At 49.3% G+C, this 22,126-nt stretch overlaps 1 protein-coding gene across 1 annotated transcript; it reads right to left on the reverse strand.

The window, feature by feature from the left end:
- Positions 1-248: 248 nt before the first annotated feature.
- LOC141172168 (alkaline phosphatase-like) lies at positions 249-17,832 on the reverse strand. Its single transcript, XM_073656082.1, has 12 exons — positions 17,691-17,832; positions 6,800-6,902; positions 5,155-5,274; positions 4,961-5,076; positions 4,636-4,810; positions 4,059-4,234; positions 3,574-3,717; positions 1,774-1,843; positions 1,574-1,708; positions 1,292-1,483; positions 1,076-1,195; positions 249-781 (listed from the first exon to the last, which is right to left on the reverse strand). Exons 2-12 carry the CDS (start codon positions 6,861-6,863, stop codon positions 516-518), a joined length of 1,578 nt encoding a protein of 525 aa, XP_073512183.1. The 5' UTR covers positions 6,864-6,902; positions 17,691-17,832; the 3' UTR covers positions 249-515.
- Between the last annotated feature and the right edge of the window lie 4,294 nt (positions 17,833-22,126).

Here is a 22,126-nt window from a genome sequence, read left to right on the forward strand (position 1 = left end):
AGTGTGTGGGGGTCTTGTTGTTCTCCGGCAGTATCTCCCTCGCTCGGGGCAGACGTGGTTAATGGCGTGTGGCTGCTCCGTGTTTTCAGGCCAAGATCCAGCGGCTGGAAACCCTCCGCCATGTCGCCTCTTTCTGCCCTCCCCCGGTATTACTGGGCAGGTGGCGCCCCCTGCAGGAGGGGAGCGTTATTATATATGGCCCCCTGGTGGTGGCTCACATTCGGTGCGGTCGTTCCTCCGATTTGACATTTTTCACTTTTACATCTTTTATTTACAGAAATAGAATCCAATAAATGTCCGATCGGCCCCCAGTCCGTGCCTCGGCCGCCGTGGTTACCCCGTGGAGGGGGTTTCATCCAGACTATGGGGTCCGCAGAGAGAGCTGGTGATGGCAGCTGTACTGTCACCAGGACGGTGGTTATTGGGGTCCGGGCTCCGCTCATTAGTGGCTTTGGCTTTATCCCTTGTTTCCCGCTGGACGGTGTAGCAGAGCCGGAGCAGCGTGAGGTCGGAGGTCAGCACAGGGCGAGCCGCAGGGCGAGGGTGCCGGTCAGCAGGGTGAGGGAGGTCTGGGTGCTGCGCCCGGCGCTCGCTGGCCGGCAGTGCCCGAGGTTCTGCCCGATGCAGGCGGCGTACGCCATGACGTGCGGGATGTAGTTCTGCTCGTGGACGCCGTGCAGCAGATGCGCCATCGGGCCCTTGGCGAAAACGGCGACGTCCTCTCCACCGTGCGTCTCCTGCCGCAGAGGAACCGCGGACTGCGCCTGGTAGGACGTCTGAGCTGGAAGAACATGGCGGCTGTGAGGGGTCGGGGGCCCGGTCTCACAGGACCACCATCGCCCGGACCGCTGCTTCTGGTCAGTGAAGGGTGTGTGCGGTGATCACCTTGTTACAATTGCGCTGATCTGATACATTGTAACTAATCACCAGAATGGAGCTTTGTTGTCTCCATCACTTCACTGATACATTGTAACGAGGCCTCAGCTGTGAGTTGGGCAGCAGGACAGGTTTTCAGTGCAGACTTCACTGATTGTCAGCAGCGGTCTTGGTGATGGTGGTTAATGGCGGTACTCACTGTAGTCCACGGTGGAGACGTTCTCGCGGTTGCCGGCGACCACGCGGTACCCGGGGCCGTTCCCGTACAGGATGGATGTGAAGGGCTTCTGGTCGATGTCGCTCAGAGTTGGAGCCAAACCTGCAATGGACAATATGGAGGGGTTGGGGTGTATGATCGGGCATGTTCAGGGCGCCGCTCGCCCCCACCAGTCTCCATGCAGAGCCTCCAACTCACCGAAGATGGAGGTGCCACGATGCGTGTAGCCGCCGAACGTGAAGACGTGGGAGTGGTCGGCGGTGACCACGGTCAGCGTGTCGCCTGTAGACGTCATGTCCCCGGCAAGGCCGATGGCGAGGTCCATCTGGACGGCCTCGTGGAGCGCCTGCTTGGCTTTACCCTCGTGGTGCCCATGGTCAATGCGCCCACCTGACTCAAAACAGCAGACTGGTGAGTGGCGCCCCCTGCGGGGTGGACATGTGCGGTGTAATATCTGGGGTCCACCGACCAGTCACCCACCTTCCACCAGCAGGAAGAAGCCGTTGGGGTTCTTCTTCAGGATACTGATGGCGACTCTCACCATCTCGGGGAGGGAGGGGTCAGTAGTCGCGTTCCTGTCCAGTTCATACACCAAGTCTCCCGGCTCAAAGAGACCTGGAACAGAAGACATGAGGTCCAGACTGTAGCGCCCCCTGCGGGCCCGAGCCTGCAGCACTTACCAAGAAGGTAGTCCACATCCTGCGGCCTCAGAGCCATCAGCTGCTCCCGACTCCAGACATAATGAGCGGCCTGTGGGGGGAGGAGGAGCCGCATGTCGCATCACCCAGCAGGGAGCTCCCCCTAGTGGTGGCTGCAGACAGGATCTTATCATGTATCTCTGTATACAGGGAGCTCCCCCTAGTGGTGGCTGCAGACAGGATCTTATCATGTATCTCTGTATACAGGGAGCTCCCCCTAGTGGTGGCTGCAGACAGGATCTTATCATGTATCTCTGTATACAGGGAGCTCCCCCTAGTGGTGGCTGCAGACAGAATCTTATCATGTATCTCTGTATACAGGGAGCTCCCTCTAGTGATGGCTGCAGACAGGATCTTATCATGTATCTCTGTGTACAGGGAGCTCCCCCTAGTGGTGACTGCAGACAGGATCTTATCATGTATCTCTTCATACAGGGAGCTCCCCCTAGTGGTGACTGCAGACAGGATCTTATCATGTATCTCTGTATACAGGAAGCTCCCCCTAGTGGTGGCTGCAGACAGGATCTTATCATGTATCTCTGTATACAGGAAGCTCCCCCTAGTGGTGGCTGCAGACAGGATCTTATCATGTATCTCTGTATACAGGAAGCTCCCCCTAGTGGTGGCTGCAGACAGGATCTTATCATGTATCTCTGTATACAGGAAGCTCCCCCTAGTGGTGGCTGCAGACAGGATCTTATCATGTTTCTCTGTATCCAGGGAGCTCCCCCTAGTGGTGGCTGCAGACAGGATCTTATCATGTATCTCTGTATACAGGGAGCTCCCCCTAGTGGTGGCTGCAGACAGGATCTTATCATGTATCTCTGTATACAGGGAGCTCCCCCTAGTGGTGGCTGCAGACAGGATCTTATCATGTATCTCTGTATACAGGGAGCTCCCCCTAGTGGTGGCTGCAGACAGGATCTTATCATGTATCTCTGTATACAGGGAGCTCCCCCTAGTGGTGGCTGCAGACAGGCTCTTATCATGTATCTCTGTATACAGGGAGCTCCCCCTAGTGGTGGCTGCAGACAGGATCTTATCATGTATCTCTGTATACAGGGAGCTCTCCCTAGTGGTGACTGCAGACCGGATTCTATCATGTATCTCTGTATACAGGGAGCTCCCCCTAGTGGTGACTGCAGACAGGATCTTATCATGTATCTCTGTATACAGGGAGCTCCCCCTAGTGGTGGCTGCAGACAGAATCTTATCATGTATCTCTGTATACAGGGAGCTCCCCCTAGTGGTGACTGCAGACAGAATCTTATCATGTATCTCTGTATACAGGGAGCTCCAGCTAGTGGTGACTGCAGACAGGATCTTATCATGTATCTCTGTATACAGGGAGCTCCCCCTAGTGGTGGCTGCAGACAGAATCTTATCATGTATCTCTGTATACAGGGAGCTCGCCCTAGTGGTGGATTTAGGCAGCAGAATGCGAAAATTGTACTCCGAGCTGTGCTCCCTCCTGATGTGAAGGGGTTATTTGCTGTGTAGATTGTGGGGAGACTACCCCCTGCCTTGTCCACTAATGTGTGAATGTCTTGTGTTTTCTAGAGGTGACTATCTGCAGTTTCCCTCGGGATGGAGGTGGAGGCTGTGTCTTCTGCGTTCTCTCGAGCAGGTGAGTGACCACATTTGCGGAGCCTGTGACTTGGTTCTCTTGCCAGTGGTGTATATATATAGATGTGTGTATAGTCTGAGTTGTTCTATACTGGGGTGTAATTTCCAGGTGGCCCCTGACTTGGAGGACCCCCTGAGGCTGGTTGCCCCCGTTACCTTGTTGCTGGGCTTCTTCTCCCTCCACATTTGGGTCAGGTTCAGTCCGTCTTGCCTTGTGCCATTCGCCTTCTCATCGCTCGGATATTCCACGTCGGGGGTGTTCTTGGGGAACATATACTTCCGGCCCCCGCCCATGATGACCTGTAATGAGTGATAATGGGGTCGGGGGTCTCATGAGGCTTCCTCTTCTCTTCCAGTGAAGCTTCTTCTGTTCCAGATTTGGTTCCGACCAGAATCGTCTAAAACCGTAAGTTATTACCTGCGAGCCCCCTCCACCATGTGTGGAGCTCCTCACCCCTGACCTTCATGTGTGGAGCTCCTCACCCCTGACCTTCATGTGTGGAGCCCCTCACCCCTGACCTTCATGTGTGGAGCCCCTCACCCCTGACCTTCATGTTTCCTCGCCCCTGACCTTCATGTGCAGAGCCCCCAACCCCTGTCCCCTTATGTGTCGTGGAGCCCCCAATGTTTCCCCGTCTTACCTCGATGTCCGGGACGTTGGCCATGAGCTGCCAGGCGATGTCCTTGCACCCGTCCTCCACTGCGTCTTTGGGCATCTCGTTATCGGAGTACCAGTCGCGGTTGACCGAGTGGGCATAGGCGGCGCTGGGCGTGGCGTGGTTCACCCTGGTGGTGGTCACCACCCCGACCGCCTTCCCTGTAATGAGACTCCTGGTGAGCGCCGACTGCTGCCGTCATGAGGTCACCCACTGTCCTCATCCTCGCCCTGGTCTGCTGCTGTTCATGAACCAGGAGGCCCAGGATGAGCTGTTCAGTGTCCGTTACATGTGCTGGGTTTACTAGTAATGATGGGGCTGTATGGGGGGAGCCAGTGATGGGGGGGGGGCGGGGGATGTCTGCTGGTGACCACTAGGATGGCTGCTTGCACATCTGGCAGACCTGTCCTGGGGTCCGGGTGCTGGCCGTCCATCTTGGGTCACCTGTGGGACACACTGGTCCAGGTCTTGGGGGGAGGGGAGTGCCTGTTGTGCCGCCATCATGGTGGATGCACTTGTCTCGTGCACCTGGTGGGGGGCCCGGACCCCGCTCTGTGCTCACCTGCGTCTTTGGCCCATCTCAGGATGGAGGTGACCTCGTTGCCCTTGGTGGTGTTGCACAGACCTCGCACCGCAGCCGCGTTCACGCCGACCGTCCCCTCGTTGGCCTTCACTCCGCACAGGTAGGCGGTGGCGGTGCCGGCGCTGTCGGGGACCTGAGCGTTGGTGTTATACGTCTGCGGGGTCAGAACGGAGGAGGACGAGTGAGGGTCTCAGTGTACAGAAATCGTGGGCCGCCCCCACAATGATGCCCCCATGTCTGGTGGTCTCTGCCCTGTGATGCCTGATAAAGCCAATGCCCCCTCTGCCCCCCGGACCCCGCTCACCTTCGCTAGAGCCACATATGGGAACTTGTCCATCTCCAGCACCGTCTCTTCTCCAGGTTTTCCAGCGAGCTGGCCCTTTAAGATCCGCGTAGCTGTGACTGTTGGAACCCCCATGCCTGGCATCAACAAGGGGGTGATTAATAAGTGGCATGGCGCCCGCCCAGCCCCCACACTGCGGTGTCGCCGGGTCTCACCGTCTCCCAGGAACATGATGACGTTCTTGGCGATCTTGGTGTTGAGTCGCTGCAGCTCCAGCGCTCGTCGCAGCGTGTCCTGGGCCTGGGTCCGCCAGTACTCGGGGTCCTTCTCCTGCTCTGTGGGGGCAGAGCTGGTTACAGGGGCACTGAAGGCCGCTCCACCAGCGGGAGGCGGCTGTGACGGGGCACTGAAGGCCGCTCCACCAGCGGGGGGCAGAGCTGGTTACAGGGGCACTGAAGGCCGCTCCACCAGCGGGAGGCGGCTGTGACGGGGCACTGAAGGCCGCTCCACCAGCGGGGGGCAGAGCTGGTTACAGGGGCACTGAAGGCCGCTCCACCAGCGGGAGGTGGCGGTGCTGGGGCACTGAAGGCCGCTCCACCAGCGGGGGGCAGAGCTGGTTACAGGGGCACTGAAGGCCGCTCCACCAGCGGGAGGCGGCTGTGCCGGGGCACTGAAGGCCGCTCCACCAGCGGGGGGCAGAGCTGGTTACAGGGGCACTGAAGGCCGCTCCACCAGCGGGAGGTGGCGGTGCCGGGGCACTGAAGGCCGCTCCACCAGCGGGAGGCGGCTGTGCCGGGGCACTGAAGGCTGCTACACCAGCGGGAGGCGCCGGGGCACTAAAGGCTGCTACACCAGCGGGAGGTGGCGGTGCTGGGGCACTGAAGGCCGCTCCACCAGCGGGGGGCAGAGCTGGTTACAGGGGCACTGAACGCCGCTCCACCAGCGGGAGGTGGCGGTGCCGGGGCACTGAAGGCTGCTACACCAGCGGGAGGCGCCGGGGCACTAAAGGCTGCTACACCAGCGGGAGGTGGCGGTGCTGGGGCACTGAAGGCCGCTCCACCAGCGGGGGGCAGAGCTGGTTACAGGGGCACTGAACGCCGCTCCACCAGCGGGAGGTGGCGGTGCCGGGGCACTGAAGGCTGCTACACCAGCGGGAGGCGGCTGTGCTGGGGCACTGAAGGCTGCTACACCAGCGGGAGGCGCCGGGGCACTGAAGGCTGCTCCACCAGCGGGAGGCGGCTGTGCCGGGGCACTGAAGGCCGCTCCACCAGCGGGAGGCAGCGGTGCTGGGACTCATGGCCTTTACTTCATCACAGAAGTCAGTCGGTGACGAGAACCTTCCTGTTCACCCCCCACTATCAGGCCGGTCCTGACCCAAATGTCTGGGGGCAACTTCTGTGACCCCCAATCCTGAGGACTGTGGCTCTACGTGGCTGTAGCTGTGGTTGACTATTTACACTGCCCCATTTCTCAGGATCAGTGGCGGCTCCAGTGGTCGGACCCCGAGAAATTGGGCTGTTCCCTATCCCATGGGCAAGAGAACTTTCAAACTTGAGAATGCCCCTTTAAAACGTCTCACATCTGAGGGTTTGTTACAAATGTTTCCAATCTATAAACAGCCTGGGTGTCATTGATTAGCTGCACTGATACATTGTAACAAACAGGCCAGAAACCTCCTACTGTGCAACCATGGTCCTCATCAACTCCAGTCACCTCAAGAGCTGCACTCGCCATTCTGCCTGAAGTCCTTACACTGTGGCACGTCAAGTTAATGGTGTCTGTAACAGCAGAATAGTGAGTGCAGCTCTGGAGGATGAGATCTGATGTAGTGCAGGTTTAGTTGCTCGAAGCCCCTCTTACCTGGGAATTCCTGTGCCATGACCAGCTTGATGACCAGCATTAGTGCCCACCGCCTCGCGTCCATCCTGTGCGTCAGAACAGCTCCAGCACCTTATGTGCCGCCCTGCCAATGGGGGAGGATGATGAGTATTGGGCAGAGCCGGACTCCGGCATGAAAGCCGAATAATCCCAGATATTCACATAAATGGCAGCCTTTGCTTCCCGCAATCTGCGGCGGCCGAGAGCAAACAGCGAATCCCCCGACCCCTCATTACTGCAGATTTATAGATGGAAAGATGAAAGCAGAAAATCCTGGTCACAGCCGAAAATAAACCCTGGCACAACCGGGAGACGAAGGGTCAGAGGAAGGCACCGCGAGCGTACAAAGGGGCCATTATACCCCAATGCCCTAACGCGCGCTCAACCGGGGGGCAGTATTATAGGAGTTATATTCTTGTACATAGGGGCAGTATTATAGTAGTTATATTCTTGTACATAGGAGCAGTATTATAGTAGTTATATTCTTGTACATAGGGAGCAGTATTATAGTAGTTATATTCTTGTACATAGGGGCAGTATTATAGTAGTTATATTCTTGTACATAGGAGCAGTATTATAGTAGTTATATTCTTGTACATAGGAGCAGTATTATAGTAGTTATATTCTTGTACATAGGAGCAGTATTATAGTAGTTATAGTCTTGTACATAGGGGCAGTATTGTAGTAGTTATATTCTTGTACATAGGGGCAGTATTATAGTAGTTATATTCTTGTACATAGGGGCAGTATTATAGTAGTTATATTCTTGTACATAGGGGCAGTATTGTAGTAGTTATATTCTTGTACATAGGAGCAGTATTATAGTAGTTATATTCTTGTACATAGGAGCAGTATTATAGTAGTTATATTCTTGTACATAGGAGCAGTATTATAGTAGTTATATTCTTGTACATAGGAGCAGTATTATAGTAGTTATAGTCTTGTACATAGGGGCAGTATTGTAGTAGTTATAGTCTTGTACATAGGGGCAGTATTGTAGTAGTTATATTCTTGTACATAGGGGCAGTATTATAGTAGTTATATTCTTGTACATAGGGGCAGTATTGTAGTAGTTATATTCTTGTACATAGGAGCAGTATTATAGTAGTTATATTCTTGTACATAGGAGCAGTATTATAGTAGTTATATTCTTGTACATAGGAGCAGTATTATAGTAGTTATAGTCTTGTACATAGGGGCAGTATTGTAGTAGTTATATTCTTGTACATAGGGGCAGTATTATAGTAGTTATATTCTTGTACATAGGGGCAGTATTATAGTAGTTATATTCTTGTACATAGGAGCAGTATTATAGTAGTTATAGTCTTGTACATAGGAGCAGTATTATAGTAGTTATATTCTTGTACATAGGAGCAGTATTATAGTAGTTATATTCTTGTACATAGGGGCAGTATTATAGTAGTTATATTCTTGTACATAGGAGCAGTATTATAGTAGTTATATTCTTGTACATAGGAGCAGTATTATAGTAGTTATATTCTTGTACATAGGAGCAGTATTATAGTAGTTATATTCTTGTACATAGGAGCAGTATTATAGTAGTTATATATTTGTACATAGGGAGCAGTATTATAGTAGTTATATTCTTGTACATAGGGGGCAGTATTATAGTAGTTATATTCTTGTACATAGGGGGCAGTATTATAGTAGTTATATTCTTGTACATAGGGGGCAGTATTATAGTAGTTATATTCTTGCACATAGGGGGCAGTATTATAGTAGTTATATTCTTGTACATAGGGGCAGTATTATAGTAGTTATATATTTGTACATAGGGAGCAGTATTATAGTAGTTATATTCTTGTACATAGGGGGCAGTATTATAGTAGTTATATTCTTGTACATAGGGGGCAGTATTATAGTAGTTATATTCTTGCACATAGGGGGCAGTATTATAGTAGTTATATTCTTGTACATAGGGGCAGTATTATAGTAGTTATATATTTGTACATAGGGAGCAGTATTATAGTAGTTATATTCTTGTACATAGGGGGCAGTATTATAGTAGTTATATTCTTGTACATAGGGGGCAGTATTATAGTAGTTATATTCTTGTACATAGGAGCAGTATTATAGTAGTTATATTCTTGTACATAGGGGGCAGTATTATAGTAGTTATATTCTTGTACATAGGGGGCAGTATTATAGTAGTTATATTCTTGTACATAGGAGCAGTATTATAGTAGTTATATTCTTGTACATAGGAGCAGTATTATAGTAGTTATATTCTTGTACATAGGGGGCAGTATTATAGTAGTTATATTCTTGTACATAGGGGGCAGTATTATAGTAGTTATATTCTTGTACATAGGAGCAGTATTATAGTAGTTATATTCTTGTACATAGGAGCAGTATTATAGTAGTTATATTCTTGTACATAGGGAGCAGTATTATAGTAGTTATATTCTTGTACATAGGGGGCAGTATTATAGTAGTTATATTCTTGTACATAGGAGCAGTATTATAGTAGTTATATTCTTGTACATAGGGGCAGTATTATAGTAGTTATATTCTTGTACATAGGGAGCAGTATTATAGTAGTTATATTCTTGTACATAGGGGGCAGTATTATAGTAGTTATATTCTTGTACATAGGAGCAGTATTATAGTAGTTATATTCTTGTACATAGGGGCAGTATTATAGTAGTTATATTCTTGTACATAGGGAGCAGTATTATAGTAGTTATATTCTTGTACATAGGGAGCAGTATTATAGTAGTTATATTCTTGTACATAGGGGGCAGTATTATAGTAGTTATATTCTTGTACATAGGAGCAGTATTATAGTAGTTATATTCTTGTACATAGGGAGCAGTATTATAGTAGTTATATTCTTGTACATAGGGAGCAGTATTATAGTAGTTATATTCTTGTACATAGGGGGCAGTATTATAGTAGTTATATTCTTGTACATAGGAGCAGTATTATAGTAGTTATATTCTTGTACATAGGAGCAGTATTATAGTAGTTATATTCTTGTACATAGGGGCAGTATTATAGTAGTTATATTCTTGTACATAGGGAGCAGTATTATAGTAGTTATATTCTTGTACATAGGGAGCAGTATTATAGTAGTTATATTCTTGTACATAGGGGGCAGTATTATAGTAGTTATATTCTTGTACATAGGAGCAGTATTATAGTAGTTATATTCTTGTACATAGGGAGCAGTATTATAGTAGTTATATTCTTGTACATAGGGAGCAGTATTATAGTAGTTATATTCTTGTACATAGGGGCAGTATTATGGTAGTTATATTCCTGTACATAGGGGCAGTATTATAGTAGTTATATTCTTGTACATAGGGAGCAGTATTATAGTAGTTATATTCTTGTACATAGGGAGCAGTATTATAGTAGTTATATTCTTGTACATAGCAGCAGTATTGTAGTAGTTATATTCTTGTACATAGGAGCAGTATTGTAGTAGTTATATTCTTGTACATAGGAGCAGTATTGTAGTAGTTATATTCTTGTACATAGGGGCAGTATTATAGTAGTTATATTCTTGTATATAGGAGTAGTATTATAGTAGTTATATTCTTGTATATAGGAGTAGTATTATAGTAGTTATATTCTTGTACATAGGAGCAGTATTATAGTAGTTATATTCTTGTACATAGGGGCAGTATTATAGTAGTTATATTCTTGTACATAGGGAGCAGTATTATAGTAGTTATATTCTTGTACATAGGGAGCAGTATTATAGTAGTTATATTCTTGTACATAGGAGCAGTATTATAGTAGTTATATTCTTGTACATAGGGGCAGTATTATAGTAGTTATATTCTTGTACATAGGGAGCAGTATTATAGTAGTTATATTCTTGTACATAGGGAGCAGTATTATAGTAGTTATATTCTTGTACATAGGGGGCAGTATTATAGTAGTTATATTCTTGTACATAGGAGCAGTATTATAGTAGTTATATTCTTGTACATAGGGAGCAGTATTATAGTAGTTATATTCTTGTACATAGGGAGCAGTATTATAGTAGTTATATTCTTGTACATAGGGGCAGTATTATGGTAGTTATATTCCTGTACATAGGGGCAGTATTATAGTAGTTATATTCTTGTACATAGGGAGCAGTATTATAGTAGTTATATTCTTGTACATAGGGAGCAGTATTATAGTAGTTATATTCTTGTACATAGCAGCAGTATTATAGTAGTTATATTCTTGTACATAGGAGCAGTATTGTAGTAGTTATATTCTTGTACATAGGAGCAGTATTATAGTAGTTATATTCTTGTACATAGGGGCAGTATTATAGTAGTTATATTCTTGTACATAGCGGGCAGTATTATAGTAGTTATATTCTTGCACATAGCGGGCAGTATTATAGTAGTTATATTCTTGCACATAGGGGCAGTATTATAGTAGTTATATTCTTGTACATAGGGGCAGTATTGTAGTAGTTATATTCTTGTACATAGGGGCAGTATTATAGTAGTTATATTCTTGTACATAGGGGCAGTATTATAGTAGTTATATTCTTGTACATAGGAGCAGTATTGTAGTAGTTATATTCTTGTACATAGGGGGCAGTATTATAGTAGTTATATTCTTGTACATAGGAGCAGTATTATAGTAGTTATATTCTTGTACATAGCAGCAGTATTATAGTAGTTATATTCTTGTACATAGGGGCAGTATTGTAGTAGTTATATTCTTGTACATAGGGGCAGTATTATAGTAGTTATATTCTTGTACATAGGGAGCAGTATTATAGTAGTTATATTCTTGTACATAGGGAGCAGTATTATAGTAGTTATATTCTTGTACATAGGGGCAGTATTATAGTAGTTATATTCTTGTACATAGGGAGCAGTATTATAGTAGTTATATTCTTGTACATAGGGAGCAGTATTATAGTAGTTATATTCTTGTACATAGGAGCAGTATTATAGTAGTTATATTCTTGTACATAGGAGCAGTATTATAGTAGTTATATTCTTGTACATAGGAGCAGTATTGTAGTAGTTATATTCTTGTACATAGGGAGCAGTATTATAGTAGTTATATTCTTGTACATAGGAGCAGTATTATAGTAGTTATATTCTTGTACATAGGGAGCAGTATTATAGTAGTTATATTCTTGTACATAGGAGCAGTATTGTAGTAGTTATATTCTTGTACATAGGGGGCAGTATTATAGTAGTTATATTCTTGTACATAGGGAGCAGTATTATAGTAGTTATATTCTTGTACATAGGGGGCAGTATTATAGTAGTCGTAGTCTTGTACACAGGGGGCAGTATTTTTCAGGATGGATACTTTATTGCCCTTCTGCAATGATTCTTCTATTTTGATTTTTTTCTCTCCAGCTTTATATTTTGTGCTGAGTTTACTGGGCTGAAGCCTCCATTCTTTACACTACAGGCTGCAGTTGGTATACTGTATTCTAGTTTCCCATGTGGAGCCCCTGGGAGTTGTGCTCTGGTAGCAGCCTCTCTTCTGGTGCGGCCCCCCACCTCTGCTGTTGCCCCTCGGCCGGGTACTTACCCTGATAATCTGCAGGTGAAGTAGCAGAGACCCCAGAGCACAATCATGGCCGCCATGGAGCAGACGATGGTGGTGATGAGCAAATGCATCTCGCTGGTCAGCGCCATAATGGGGTACAGCCGGCCTCTGAGGCTGCAGACCCCCGTGCAGGGTGTAGTGGGCACCAGGACGGAGCTGCCAGATGCGGAGCCGCTTCTGTCAGCAGATCCTGGATTTACCGTCACCTGATATGATAATTCCTAAGATTAAGCGTCTGAGATCAGTGAGCCGGCGCTGCGGGGGGCGACTACAGCATGTACAGGATCGTACGGACCCCCAGATACAAAGCAGAGAGTCCTAAACTGTATCTCACATAATGGGATTAGATACATGGTCTCGTCATAGTGTCTCACAGGGTGGGATTAGATGCATGGCCTCGTCATACAGTATCTCACACGATTGGATTAGATGCATGGCCTCGTCATACAGTATCTCACACGGTTGGATTAGATGCATGGTCTCGTCATACAGTATCTCACAGGGTGGGATTAGATACATGGTCTCGTCATACTGTATCTCACACGGTGGGATTAGATACATGGTCTCGTCATACAGTATCTCACACGGTGGGATTAGGTGCATGGTCTCGTCATACAGTATCTCACACGGTTGGATTAGATGCATGGTCTCGTCATACAGTATCTCACACGGTGGGATTAGATACATGGTCTCGTCATACTGTATCTCACACGGTGGGATTAGATACATGGTCTCGTCATACAGTATCTCACACGGTGGGATTAGGTGCATGGTCTCGTCATACAGTATCTCACAGGGTGGGATTAGATGCATGGTCTCGTCATACAGTATCTCACACGGTTGGATTAGATGCATGGCCTCGTCATACAGTATCTCACACGGTTGGATTAGATGCATGGTCTCGTCATACAGTATCTCACAGGGTGGGATTAGATACATGGTCTCGTCATACTGTATCTCACACGGTGGGATTAGATGCATGGCCTCGTCATACAGTATCTCACAGGGTGGGATTAGGTGCATGGTCTCGTCATACAGTATCTCACACGGTTGGATTAGATGCATGGTCTCGTCATACAGTATCTCACAGGGTGGGATTAGATACATGGTCTCGTCATACTGTATCTCACACGGTGGGATTAGATACATGGTCTCGTCATACAGTGTCTCACACGATTGGATTAGATGCACGGCCTCGTCATACAGTATCTCACAGGGTGGGATTAGATGCATGGTCTCGTCATACAGTATCTCACACGGTTGGATTAGATGCATGGTCTCGTCATACAGTATCTCACACGGTGGGATTAGATGCATGGTCTCGTCATACAGTATCTCACACGGTTGGATTAGATGCATGGTCTCGTCATACAGGATCTCACAGGGTGGGATTAGATGCATGGTCTCGTCATACAGGATCTCACAGGGTGGGATTAGATACATGGTCTCATCATACAGTATCTCACAGGGTGGGATTAGATGCATGGTCTCGTCATACAGGATCTCACAGGGTGGGATTAGATACATGGTCTCATCATACAGTATCTCACAGGGTGGGATTAGATGCATGGTCTCGTCATACAGTATCTCACAGGGTGGGATTAGATGCATGGTCTCGTCATACAGTATCTCACAGGGTGGGATTAGATGCATGGTCTCGTCATACAGTATCTCACAGGGTGGGATTAGATGCATGGTCTCGTCATACAGTATGTCACTTGATGGGATTAGATGCATGGCCTCGTCATACAGTATCTCACAGGGTGGGATTAGATGCATGGTCTCGTCATACAGGATCTCACAGGGTGGGATTAGATACATGGTCTCATCATACAGTATCTCACAGGGTGGGATTAGATGCATGGTCTCGTCATACAGTATCTCACAGGGTGGGATTAGATGCATGGTCTCGTCATACAGTATCTCACAGGGTGGGATTAGATGCATGGTCTCGTCATACAGTATCTCACAGGGTGGGATTAGATGCATGGTCTCGTCATACAGTATGTCACTTGATGGGATTAGATGCATGGCCTCGTCATACAGTATCTCACAGGGTGGGATTAGATGCATGGTCTCGTCATACAGTATCTCACAGGGTGGGATTAGATGCATGGTCTCGTCATACAGTATCTCACAGGGTGGGATTAGATGCATGGTCTCGTCATACAGTATGTCACTTGATGGGATTAGATGCATGGCCTCGTCATACAGTATCTCACAGGGTGGGATTAGATGCATGGTTTCATCATACAGGACTTGCCCCCCTCCCCATAGGAGCTGTCAGGAGAGCGGGGTTCAGGTGCTGGTATATCTGTATATACATCAGGGCGGTGTCAGGCTCGTATAGTCTATAACATGGGGGAGGGGAAGCTCCTGGATTGGCGCCAAATCTGCAGGACGCCACTGATAGTCACGTTCCACAGGTGGACAGGGACTCCACACCCCCAATAGATGCGCCCACATCTGTATTTTACACTACAAATGGGAAATGAATAAAGTAGACGTGCTGGAGTCCGGGGGGGCACGTGCTGGAGTCCGGGGGTGCGGCCCTACCCATGCTCTGCTGATGGCAGGGGTCAGCCCCTCCGTAGACCAGCAGGGAGCGGTGTCCTGAACAGCCGGGTCGCCCCCCCCGGGACCCTGAGAACACTGCGGCTGTTGGCGGCCTCAGTGCTGGGCAGTGCCCTCCTATGTATCCGAGCCTCTGGGCTGCAGCTAATGGGTTACCCTTCCTGTGGCCTCTATTGATTGGCCCTCTGTTTTTCGGCCCCCTCCACAGCAGCAGGACAGAGCCAAGTAGGTCAGTGGTGCCCCCCCATGGCGGAGGCTGCTCCAGGGGGATCACACACTTCCTCCGCATGGAAGCCATCGACCTTGTGCATTGTGGGGGCCCCGTCCTCCTCCCTCCGGAGCCGATGGTCCTCTAGGTGAAGCCCCTCGCAATGTCGACACCTCAACCCCCAATATCCACAGGAGCTGCTACGGTCCAGACTCCCCCCTGCCCCATACAGCACAATCGGCCAGCTGGGGTCCGAGTACAGGGGTCTGCGAGGGCGACACTAGTCAGTACGGGGGCAGCAGCGGTACAGGGGCTGAGCTCACTGATCAACACTAGAAAGCCAGAAATGGCTGATAGCAGGGAGTAATAGATTGTAGTCTCCTCACACCTGCAGTCACCTCCCCCAGTAGTGGCTGATAACAGGGAGTAATAGATTGTAGTCTCCTCGCACCTGCAGTCACATGGTCCCTTGTTAAATTGTATCACTCTGGTTCTGTTTTCTCTTCCTTCCTCTCTCCCCCCCCCTCTCTCCCCTCTCCCCCCCCTCTCTCTCTCCCCCCATCCCCCTCTCTCTTTTCCCTCTCTTTTCCCTCTCTTTTCCCTCTCTTTTCCCTCTCTTTTCCCTCTCTTTTCCCTCTCTTTTCCCTCTCTTTTCCCTCTCTTTCCCTCTCTTTTCCCTCTCTTTTCCCTCTCTTTTCTCTCTCTCTTTTCTCTCTCTCTCTTTTCTCTCTCTCTCTTTTCTCTCTCCTTTCTCTCTCTCTCTTTTCTCTCTCTCTTCTTCTCTCTCTCTTTTCTCTCTCTCTTTTCTCTCTCTCTTTTCTCTCTCTCTTCTCTCTCTCTTTTCTCTCTCTCTTTTCTCTCTCTCTTTCTCTCTCTCTTTTCTCTCTCTCTTTTCTCTCTCTCTTTTCTCTCTCTCTTTTCTCTCTCTCTTTTCTCTCTCTCTTTCTCTCTCTCTTTTCTCTCTCTCTTTTCTCTCTCTCTTTTCTCTCTCTCTTTCTCTCTCTCTTTTCTCTCTCTCTTTTCTCTCTCTCTTTCTCTCTCTCTCTTTTCCTTCTCTCTCTTTCCTTCTCTCTCTCTTTCCTTCTCTCTCTCTTTTCCTTCTCTCTCTCTTTTCCTTCTCTCTCTCTTTTCCTTCTCTCTCTCTTTTCCTTCTCTCTCTCTTTTCCTTCTCTCTCTCTTTTCCTTCTCTCTCTCTCTCTCTTTTTTCTCTCTTTTTCTCTCTTTTTTCTCTCTTTTCTCTCTCTTTTCTCTCTTTTCTCTCTCTTTTCTCTCTCTTTTCTCTCTCTCTTTTCCCTCTCTTTTCCCTCTCTTTTCCCTCTCTCTTTTCCCTCTCTCTTTTCCCTCTCTCTTTTCCCTCTCTCTTTTCCCTCTCTCTTTTCCCTCTCTTTTCCCTCTCTATTTCCCTCTCTTTCCCTCTCTTTTCCTCTCTTTTCCCTCTCTTTCCTCTCTCTCTTTCCCTCTCTCTCTTTCCCTCTCTCTCTTTCCCTCTCTCTCTTTCCCTCTCTCTCTTTCCCTCTCTCTCTTTCCCTCTCTCTCTTTCCCTCTCTCTCTTTCCCTCTCTCTCTTTCCCTCTCTCTCTTTCCCTCTCTCTTTTCTCTCTCTCTATTCCCTCTCTCTCTTTTCCCTCTCTCTCTTTTCCCTCTCTCTCTTTTCCCTCTCTCTTTTCCCTCTCTCTTTTCCCTCTCTCTCTTTTCCCTCTCTCTCTTTTCCCTCTCTCTCTTTTCCCTCTCTCTCTTTTCCTCTCTCTCTTTTCCCTCTCTCTCTTCTCTCCCTCTTTTCTCTCCCTCTTTTCTCTCCCTCTTTTCTCTCCCTCTTTTCTCTCCCTCTTTTCTCTCCCTCTTTTCTCTCCCTCTTTTCTCTCCCTCTTTTCTCTCCCTCTTTTCTCTCCCTCTTTTCTCTCCCTCTTTTCTCTCCCTCTTTTCTCTCCCTCTTTTCTCTCCCTCTTTTCTCTCCCTCTTTTCTCTCCCTCTTTTCTCTCCCTCTTTTCTCTCCCTCTTTTCTCTCCCTCTTTTCTCTCCCTCTTTTCTCTCCCTCTTTTCTCTCTCTCTTTTCTCTCTCTCTTTTCTCTCTCTCTTTTCTCTCTCTCATCGTTTAATCATTAACTGTTCTTTATCTGCCGCAGATCGGAGCTGGGGTAGGGGGGATCATACAGAATCTGGGGGCTGCTCCTCGTTATCAGCCTATGGAGGGACCAAAAGAGGCAGCGACCACCCACCCTCCCCAACGCCCGGCACAGACCCCGGAGTGTAGCCCCCATTTGGTCGGATGTGATTAACCCCCTACAGATCTTTAGGTGGAGGGAGATCGGCAGTGAAGTGACAGTGGCCGGGCAGACCGAGTGATCGTACGATGAGATTGCAGAGCGAGCGGTGCGAACAGATCACGCGACCTAATCTCTGCCCAGAACTAAACCAGGGACCCCCAACATGAGATCGCCCCCTAAATACTACGGAGAATTAACGCCAGGCTCAGGGACCGCCAGCATGAGAAGCCCGCAGGGTGGTCGCGCCGCAGGGTGGTCGCGCAGGGTGATGGGCGTCTTACCTGCTCCCTGAGTTATCAGCAACTTGTGACTGAAGCTGAAGAAAAAGTTCAAGGAGAAAAGAAGTTCCCGGAGCAGGAGGAGAGGAGGAGGAGGATGAGGAGGAGGAGGACAGCCCCTCAAGATGCAAATGTGTCCTCCCTGCAGGTCCCAGCCCCCCACCCTCTGCTGACTCCCCCCATCCTCAGCCCGAGCAAGGAGCCGACCCTCATTGACACCCAGAAACTCCCTGGGGGGTCAGTGGTGGTCCCTGTGGTCTGGTGGTGCTGGTGGTGGTTTAGCAGTGGTCCCTGTAGTTGGGGGGGGGGGGGGGGGTAGTGGTGGTCTGGTGGAGGGTGTGGGGGTAGCGGTGGTCCCTGTAGTCTGGTGGGGGGGGTGGTAGCGGTGGTCCCTGTGGTGGGGGGTGGTAGCGGTGGTCCCTGTGGTGGGGGGGGTAGCGGTGGTCCCTGTGGTGGGGGGGTAGCGGTGGTCCCTGTGGTGGGTTGGGGGGTGGGGTAGCGGTGGTCCCTTTGATCCGGGGCCCGGGTGGCGCTGGGGGCAGTTTTGGGCTCCTGGTGTCTGCACTTTCTATCTGCTTTCTGGGGGCCGGACGCCCACATTGTGACTGGGGGGCTAACGCTCCTGATCGGACCCCGGTAGTGGTCCTGACTCTGCGTCGTCTTCTGGAAGGTTCTTCCTGCACTTGACTTTCCTGTCCGTCCCTGATCTGCAGCATGCTCTGTAAACCTAGTCTATGGGGGGCAACATGGCTCCAGTCTGAGCCCCCCAGGTTACTATATAACGATGGTGGCGGACGTCGCACGGTTCGCTGTTTTTGGCTCCACCTTCCTGATTTTTGGACCCAGTAGTTTATTAAGTAACTTCAGTGAGAATTAACCCTCGGCAGGGATCAGGGGTGTACTTACTTTAGTAACCGCTGCCGTCCTCAGCCCTGTCAGAGCAATGATGGATGTGACCGTGGGTCCCCCAATAACTGCGTCCCCCCTGTACTTCAGCCCTGGGTGTATGGTGCTCAGCGGTTTTGGATTTGCACCCCCTCCCCCCACCTGGCGAACAAGGCGGAATGGGAGTGAGAAGGATTGGACCCCCAGTTCCAGCATGCGCCATCCTCCTGTGCAGTGGGAAGATGAGGGCACCACGCGCCCCCTCTATGATCAGAGTCCATGGTGCAGGTCCGCCTGTAGAGGACGAGGCGCCCCCATTGCTGCGGCCGGTGTGAGGCGGTGTCCGTCGCTGGGACTCCGCTCCTTTGTGGCTGCCGTCGTTGCTGTCTGGATATTGACGCCCTGGGTGTGAGGGGGGGGGCCCGGGTCTACCAGCTTCTACCCCTAGGGGGCAGATCCAATCACAGCGCAGCTCTTCTGTAAGACTAGAATGAGATGAGGGCTGTGATTGGTGCGTGGTGGTGATGGCGGACTCCATGCTGCGCTGCTCCGCGGGGTGTGACACAAGGCATCTGATGGCTGGTGTCGTGTGCCAGTGTTGCCCACCGCAGTCGCCCTTGGCTGCTATGGCTGCCGCTGTCGGGTTGGTCGTATGGATCTGGTGCTGGATTTCTTGGTTCAAAAGATTCCAAGATTAAACCAGATAAATTGTTAGTGTTGGGTTCCTACAGCAGCGGGGGGGCGTTGAGTCTGCGGCCCCTCGATGTCCCGTGGAGCGCTGGCACCAGACGCCGCTCCATAGATAAGACATTCCAGGAAGCTGCAGTTTCCCTTTTCGATGTATTTTTTTCCATGTTTCTGTTCTTGGTCACGAGACTCGTTGCTGACCATGTTATCGAGAGCAGTGTATCCCCCCTCACAAGTCCGGGCACGATGGGGGGGCCGGGATTCCTGGTGAAATCGGACCACCGTGCGCTCTCCGCTATTTGCCACGCCATTCTGTCCTGCTATCAATAATTGGCTGCATCCAATAATTACAGGGATAGTCTATGGCTATTGGCCAGCTGCGACCTCCTCCCCCCAGTGCTCCCAAGAAGGGGGCTCTGCACATGCTTGACCTCAGCTATTACTGGCACGGCCATAGACAATGACTGGAGTAGTCTCTGCTGCAGAGGTTGGACCCCCAGAGTCAGAAAGCTATCCCCTTTATATCTGAGTGCCCATGCCCCTCTGCAGAGCTTGGGCAGGCGACACTCAAATATCCAAAGCCTAGAAGCGTAGGGTTCCTGGGGTTGATGGGTCAGCTGACCTCACCATGGCGTCCCTGCACGGGGTTGAGATGCTGCACGGGGTTGAGATGCTGCACGGGGTTGAGATGCTGCACGTAGCCAACAGGCACATTGTGCAATCCCTTGTGGTCAACGAATGGCGCATCAGTAGTGGATGGGGACGTGCATAGGATGCCACCAGAATCTTGTAGGCTAAATCTTGAGCCATTTATAAGAAGTGTTTAGTGCTGACGAGAACGAGCCGATGCCACATCTGTAACGAGACTCTTCCAGAACTCGTGGAAGCTTACAGCAAAAATGCCGCACAACAGAAGGCAAAGTGGAACCATCGACCATTCCTGCACAATGTACTGGGCCGGCATCTATCGCCACCCTCATGGGCTTCTGATCGAGTGGATGCGATCTTCATCCATTTCCATCCGTGGAGCTTCTCATGTGTACGATCAGGGTGGGCTCTCCATACATCATAATGGGACCTTGCTGATGGTTTTGTGGGTTCTGCACGGAGGTTGGAGCTGATCGGAGTCTGCTGCACGGACACATTACTACTCATACTCCACGACGTTCTGTAGGTGACCTCCTGTGGTGGAGACGTCAGATAACCTGAACCCTAAAATGTCCCCTGAGCCGTCAATCCTTATACATCTTTACTGCCCTGGTGTCAGTATTAATATCCCACACATGAAGGGGCACCCACTCATCACCCCACACATGTAGTCTCCTCCACTGAGGTGAGTGGGGGGCCACTACAGCTGGGGCCCTGGAGGATTTTCCACCTGTGACCAGGGACTCATTGACACTATGAAGTGTCCTTTGGATGAATGCACATTGTATGCAGATGTAGATTGTGTGAGAACCTTCCACCGAGCATTGTCCCCCTGCAGAGCATTACTCCCACCTCCTCCTTTGTCTGCAGATTATTCGCTCAGGTGCCCTCATATCACCTCACCTGTCGCCTCCACCCTCTTTGAAGAGATGTATGACAATACATAAGTGAGTCATGGGCATACAGTGCTGGCCAAAAGTATTGGCACCCCTGCAATTCTGTCAGATAACACTCCGTTTCTTCCTGAAAATGATTGCAATCACAAATTCTTTGGTATTATTATCTTTATTTAACTTGTCTTCAATGAAAAAACACAAAAAGAATTGTCCTAAAGCCAAATTGTGAGGAAGCATGAGCAATCTCAAGGCTACAAGTCCATCTCCAAAGACCTGAATGTTCCTGTGTCTTCCGTGCGCAGTGTCATCAAGAAGTGTAAAGCCCATGGCACTGTGGCTAACCTCCCTAGATGTGGACGGAAAAGAAAAATTGACGAGAGATTTCAATGCAAGATTGTGCGGATGGTGGATAAAGAACCTCGACTAACATCCAAACAAGTTCAAGCTGCCCTGCAGTCCGAGGGTACAACAGTGTCAACCCGTACTATCCGTCGGCGTCTGAATGAAAAGGGACTGTATGGTAGGATACCCAGGAAGACCCCACTTCTTACCCCGAGACATAAAAAAGCCAGGCTGGAGTTTGCCAAAACTTACCTGAGAAAGCCTAAAACGTTTTGGAAGAATGTTCTCTGGTCAGATGAGACAGAAGTAGATGGGAAAAAGCATCAACATAGAGTGTACAGGAAAAAAAAAAGAGGCCTTCAAAGAAAAGAACACGGTCCCTACAGTCAAACATGGCGGAGGTTCCCTGATGTTTTGGGGTTGCTTTGCTGCCTCTGGCACTGGACTGCTTGACCGTGTGCATGGCATTATGAAGTCTGAAGACTACCAACAAATTTTGCAGCATAATGTAGGGCCCAGTGTGAGAAAGCTGGGTCTCCCTCAGAGGTCATGGGTCTTCCAGCAGGACAATGACCCAAAACACACTTCCAAAAGCACTATAAAATGGTTTGAGAGAAAGCACTGGAGACTTCTAAGGTGGCCAGCAATGAGTCCAGACCTGAATCCCATAGAACACCTGTGGAGAGATCTCAAAATGGCAGTTTGGAGAAGGCACCCTTCAAATATCAGGGACCTGGAGCAGTTTGCCAAAGAAGAATGGTCTACAATTCCAGCAGAGCATTGTAAGAAACTCATTGATGGTTACCGGAAGCGGTTGTTCCCAGTTATTTTGGCTAAAGGTTGTGCAACAAAGTATTAGGCTGAGGGTGCCAATACTTTTGGCCACCACTGTAGATGTGAATCCTTACCCCATCCTCTCTGTAGCTGCCAGTCCTTGTACATGAGCCATGTTTGGTACATCATGTGGTTGCCGGTGGGTTC

Source organism: Phyllobates terribilis, unplaced genomic scaffold (assembly GCF_046119375.1).
Source record: "Phyllobates terribilis strain yellow unplaced genomic scaffold, ASM4611937v1 Scaffold_12__6_contigs__length_324123572, whole genome shotgun sequence".
NCBI lineage: Eukaryota > Metazoa > Chordata > Amphibia > Anura > Dendrobatidae > Phyllobates > Phyllobates terribilis.

Coding starts and splice junctions, on each gene's coding strand:
- LOC141172168 (XM_073656082.1), bottom strand. CDS start 6,863: ATGGACGCGAGGCGGTGGGCACTAATGCTGGTCATCAAGCTGGTCATG. Junction 1,484..1,573: donor CTTCTTCCTGCTGGTGGAAG/GTGGGTGACTGG, acceptor GTTTTGAGTCAG/GTGGGCGCATTGACCATGGG. Junction 1,196..1,291: donor TCGTGGCACCTCCATCTTCG/GTGAGTTGGAGG, acceptor TGTCCATTGCAG/GTTTGGCTCCAACTCTGAGC.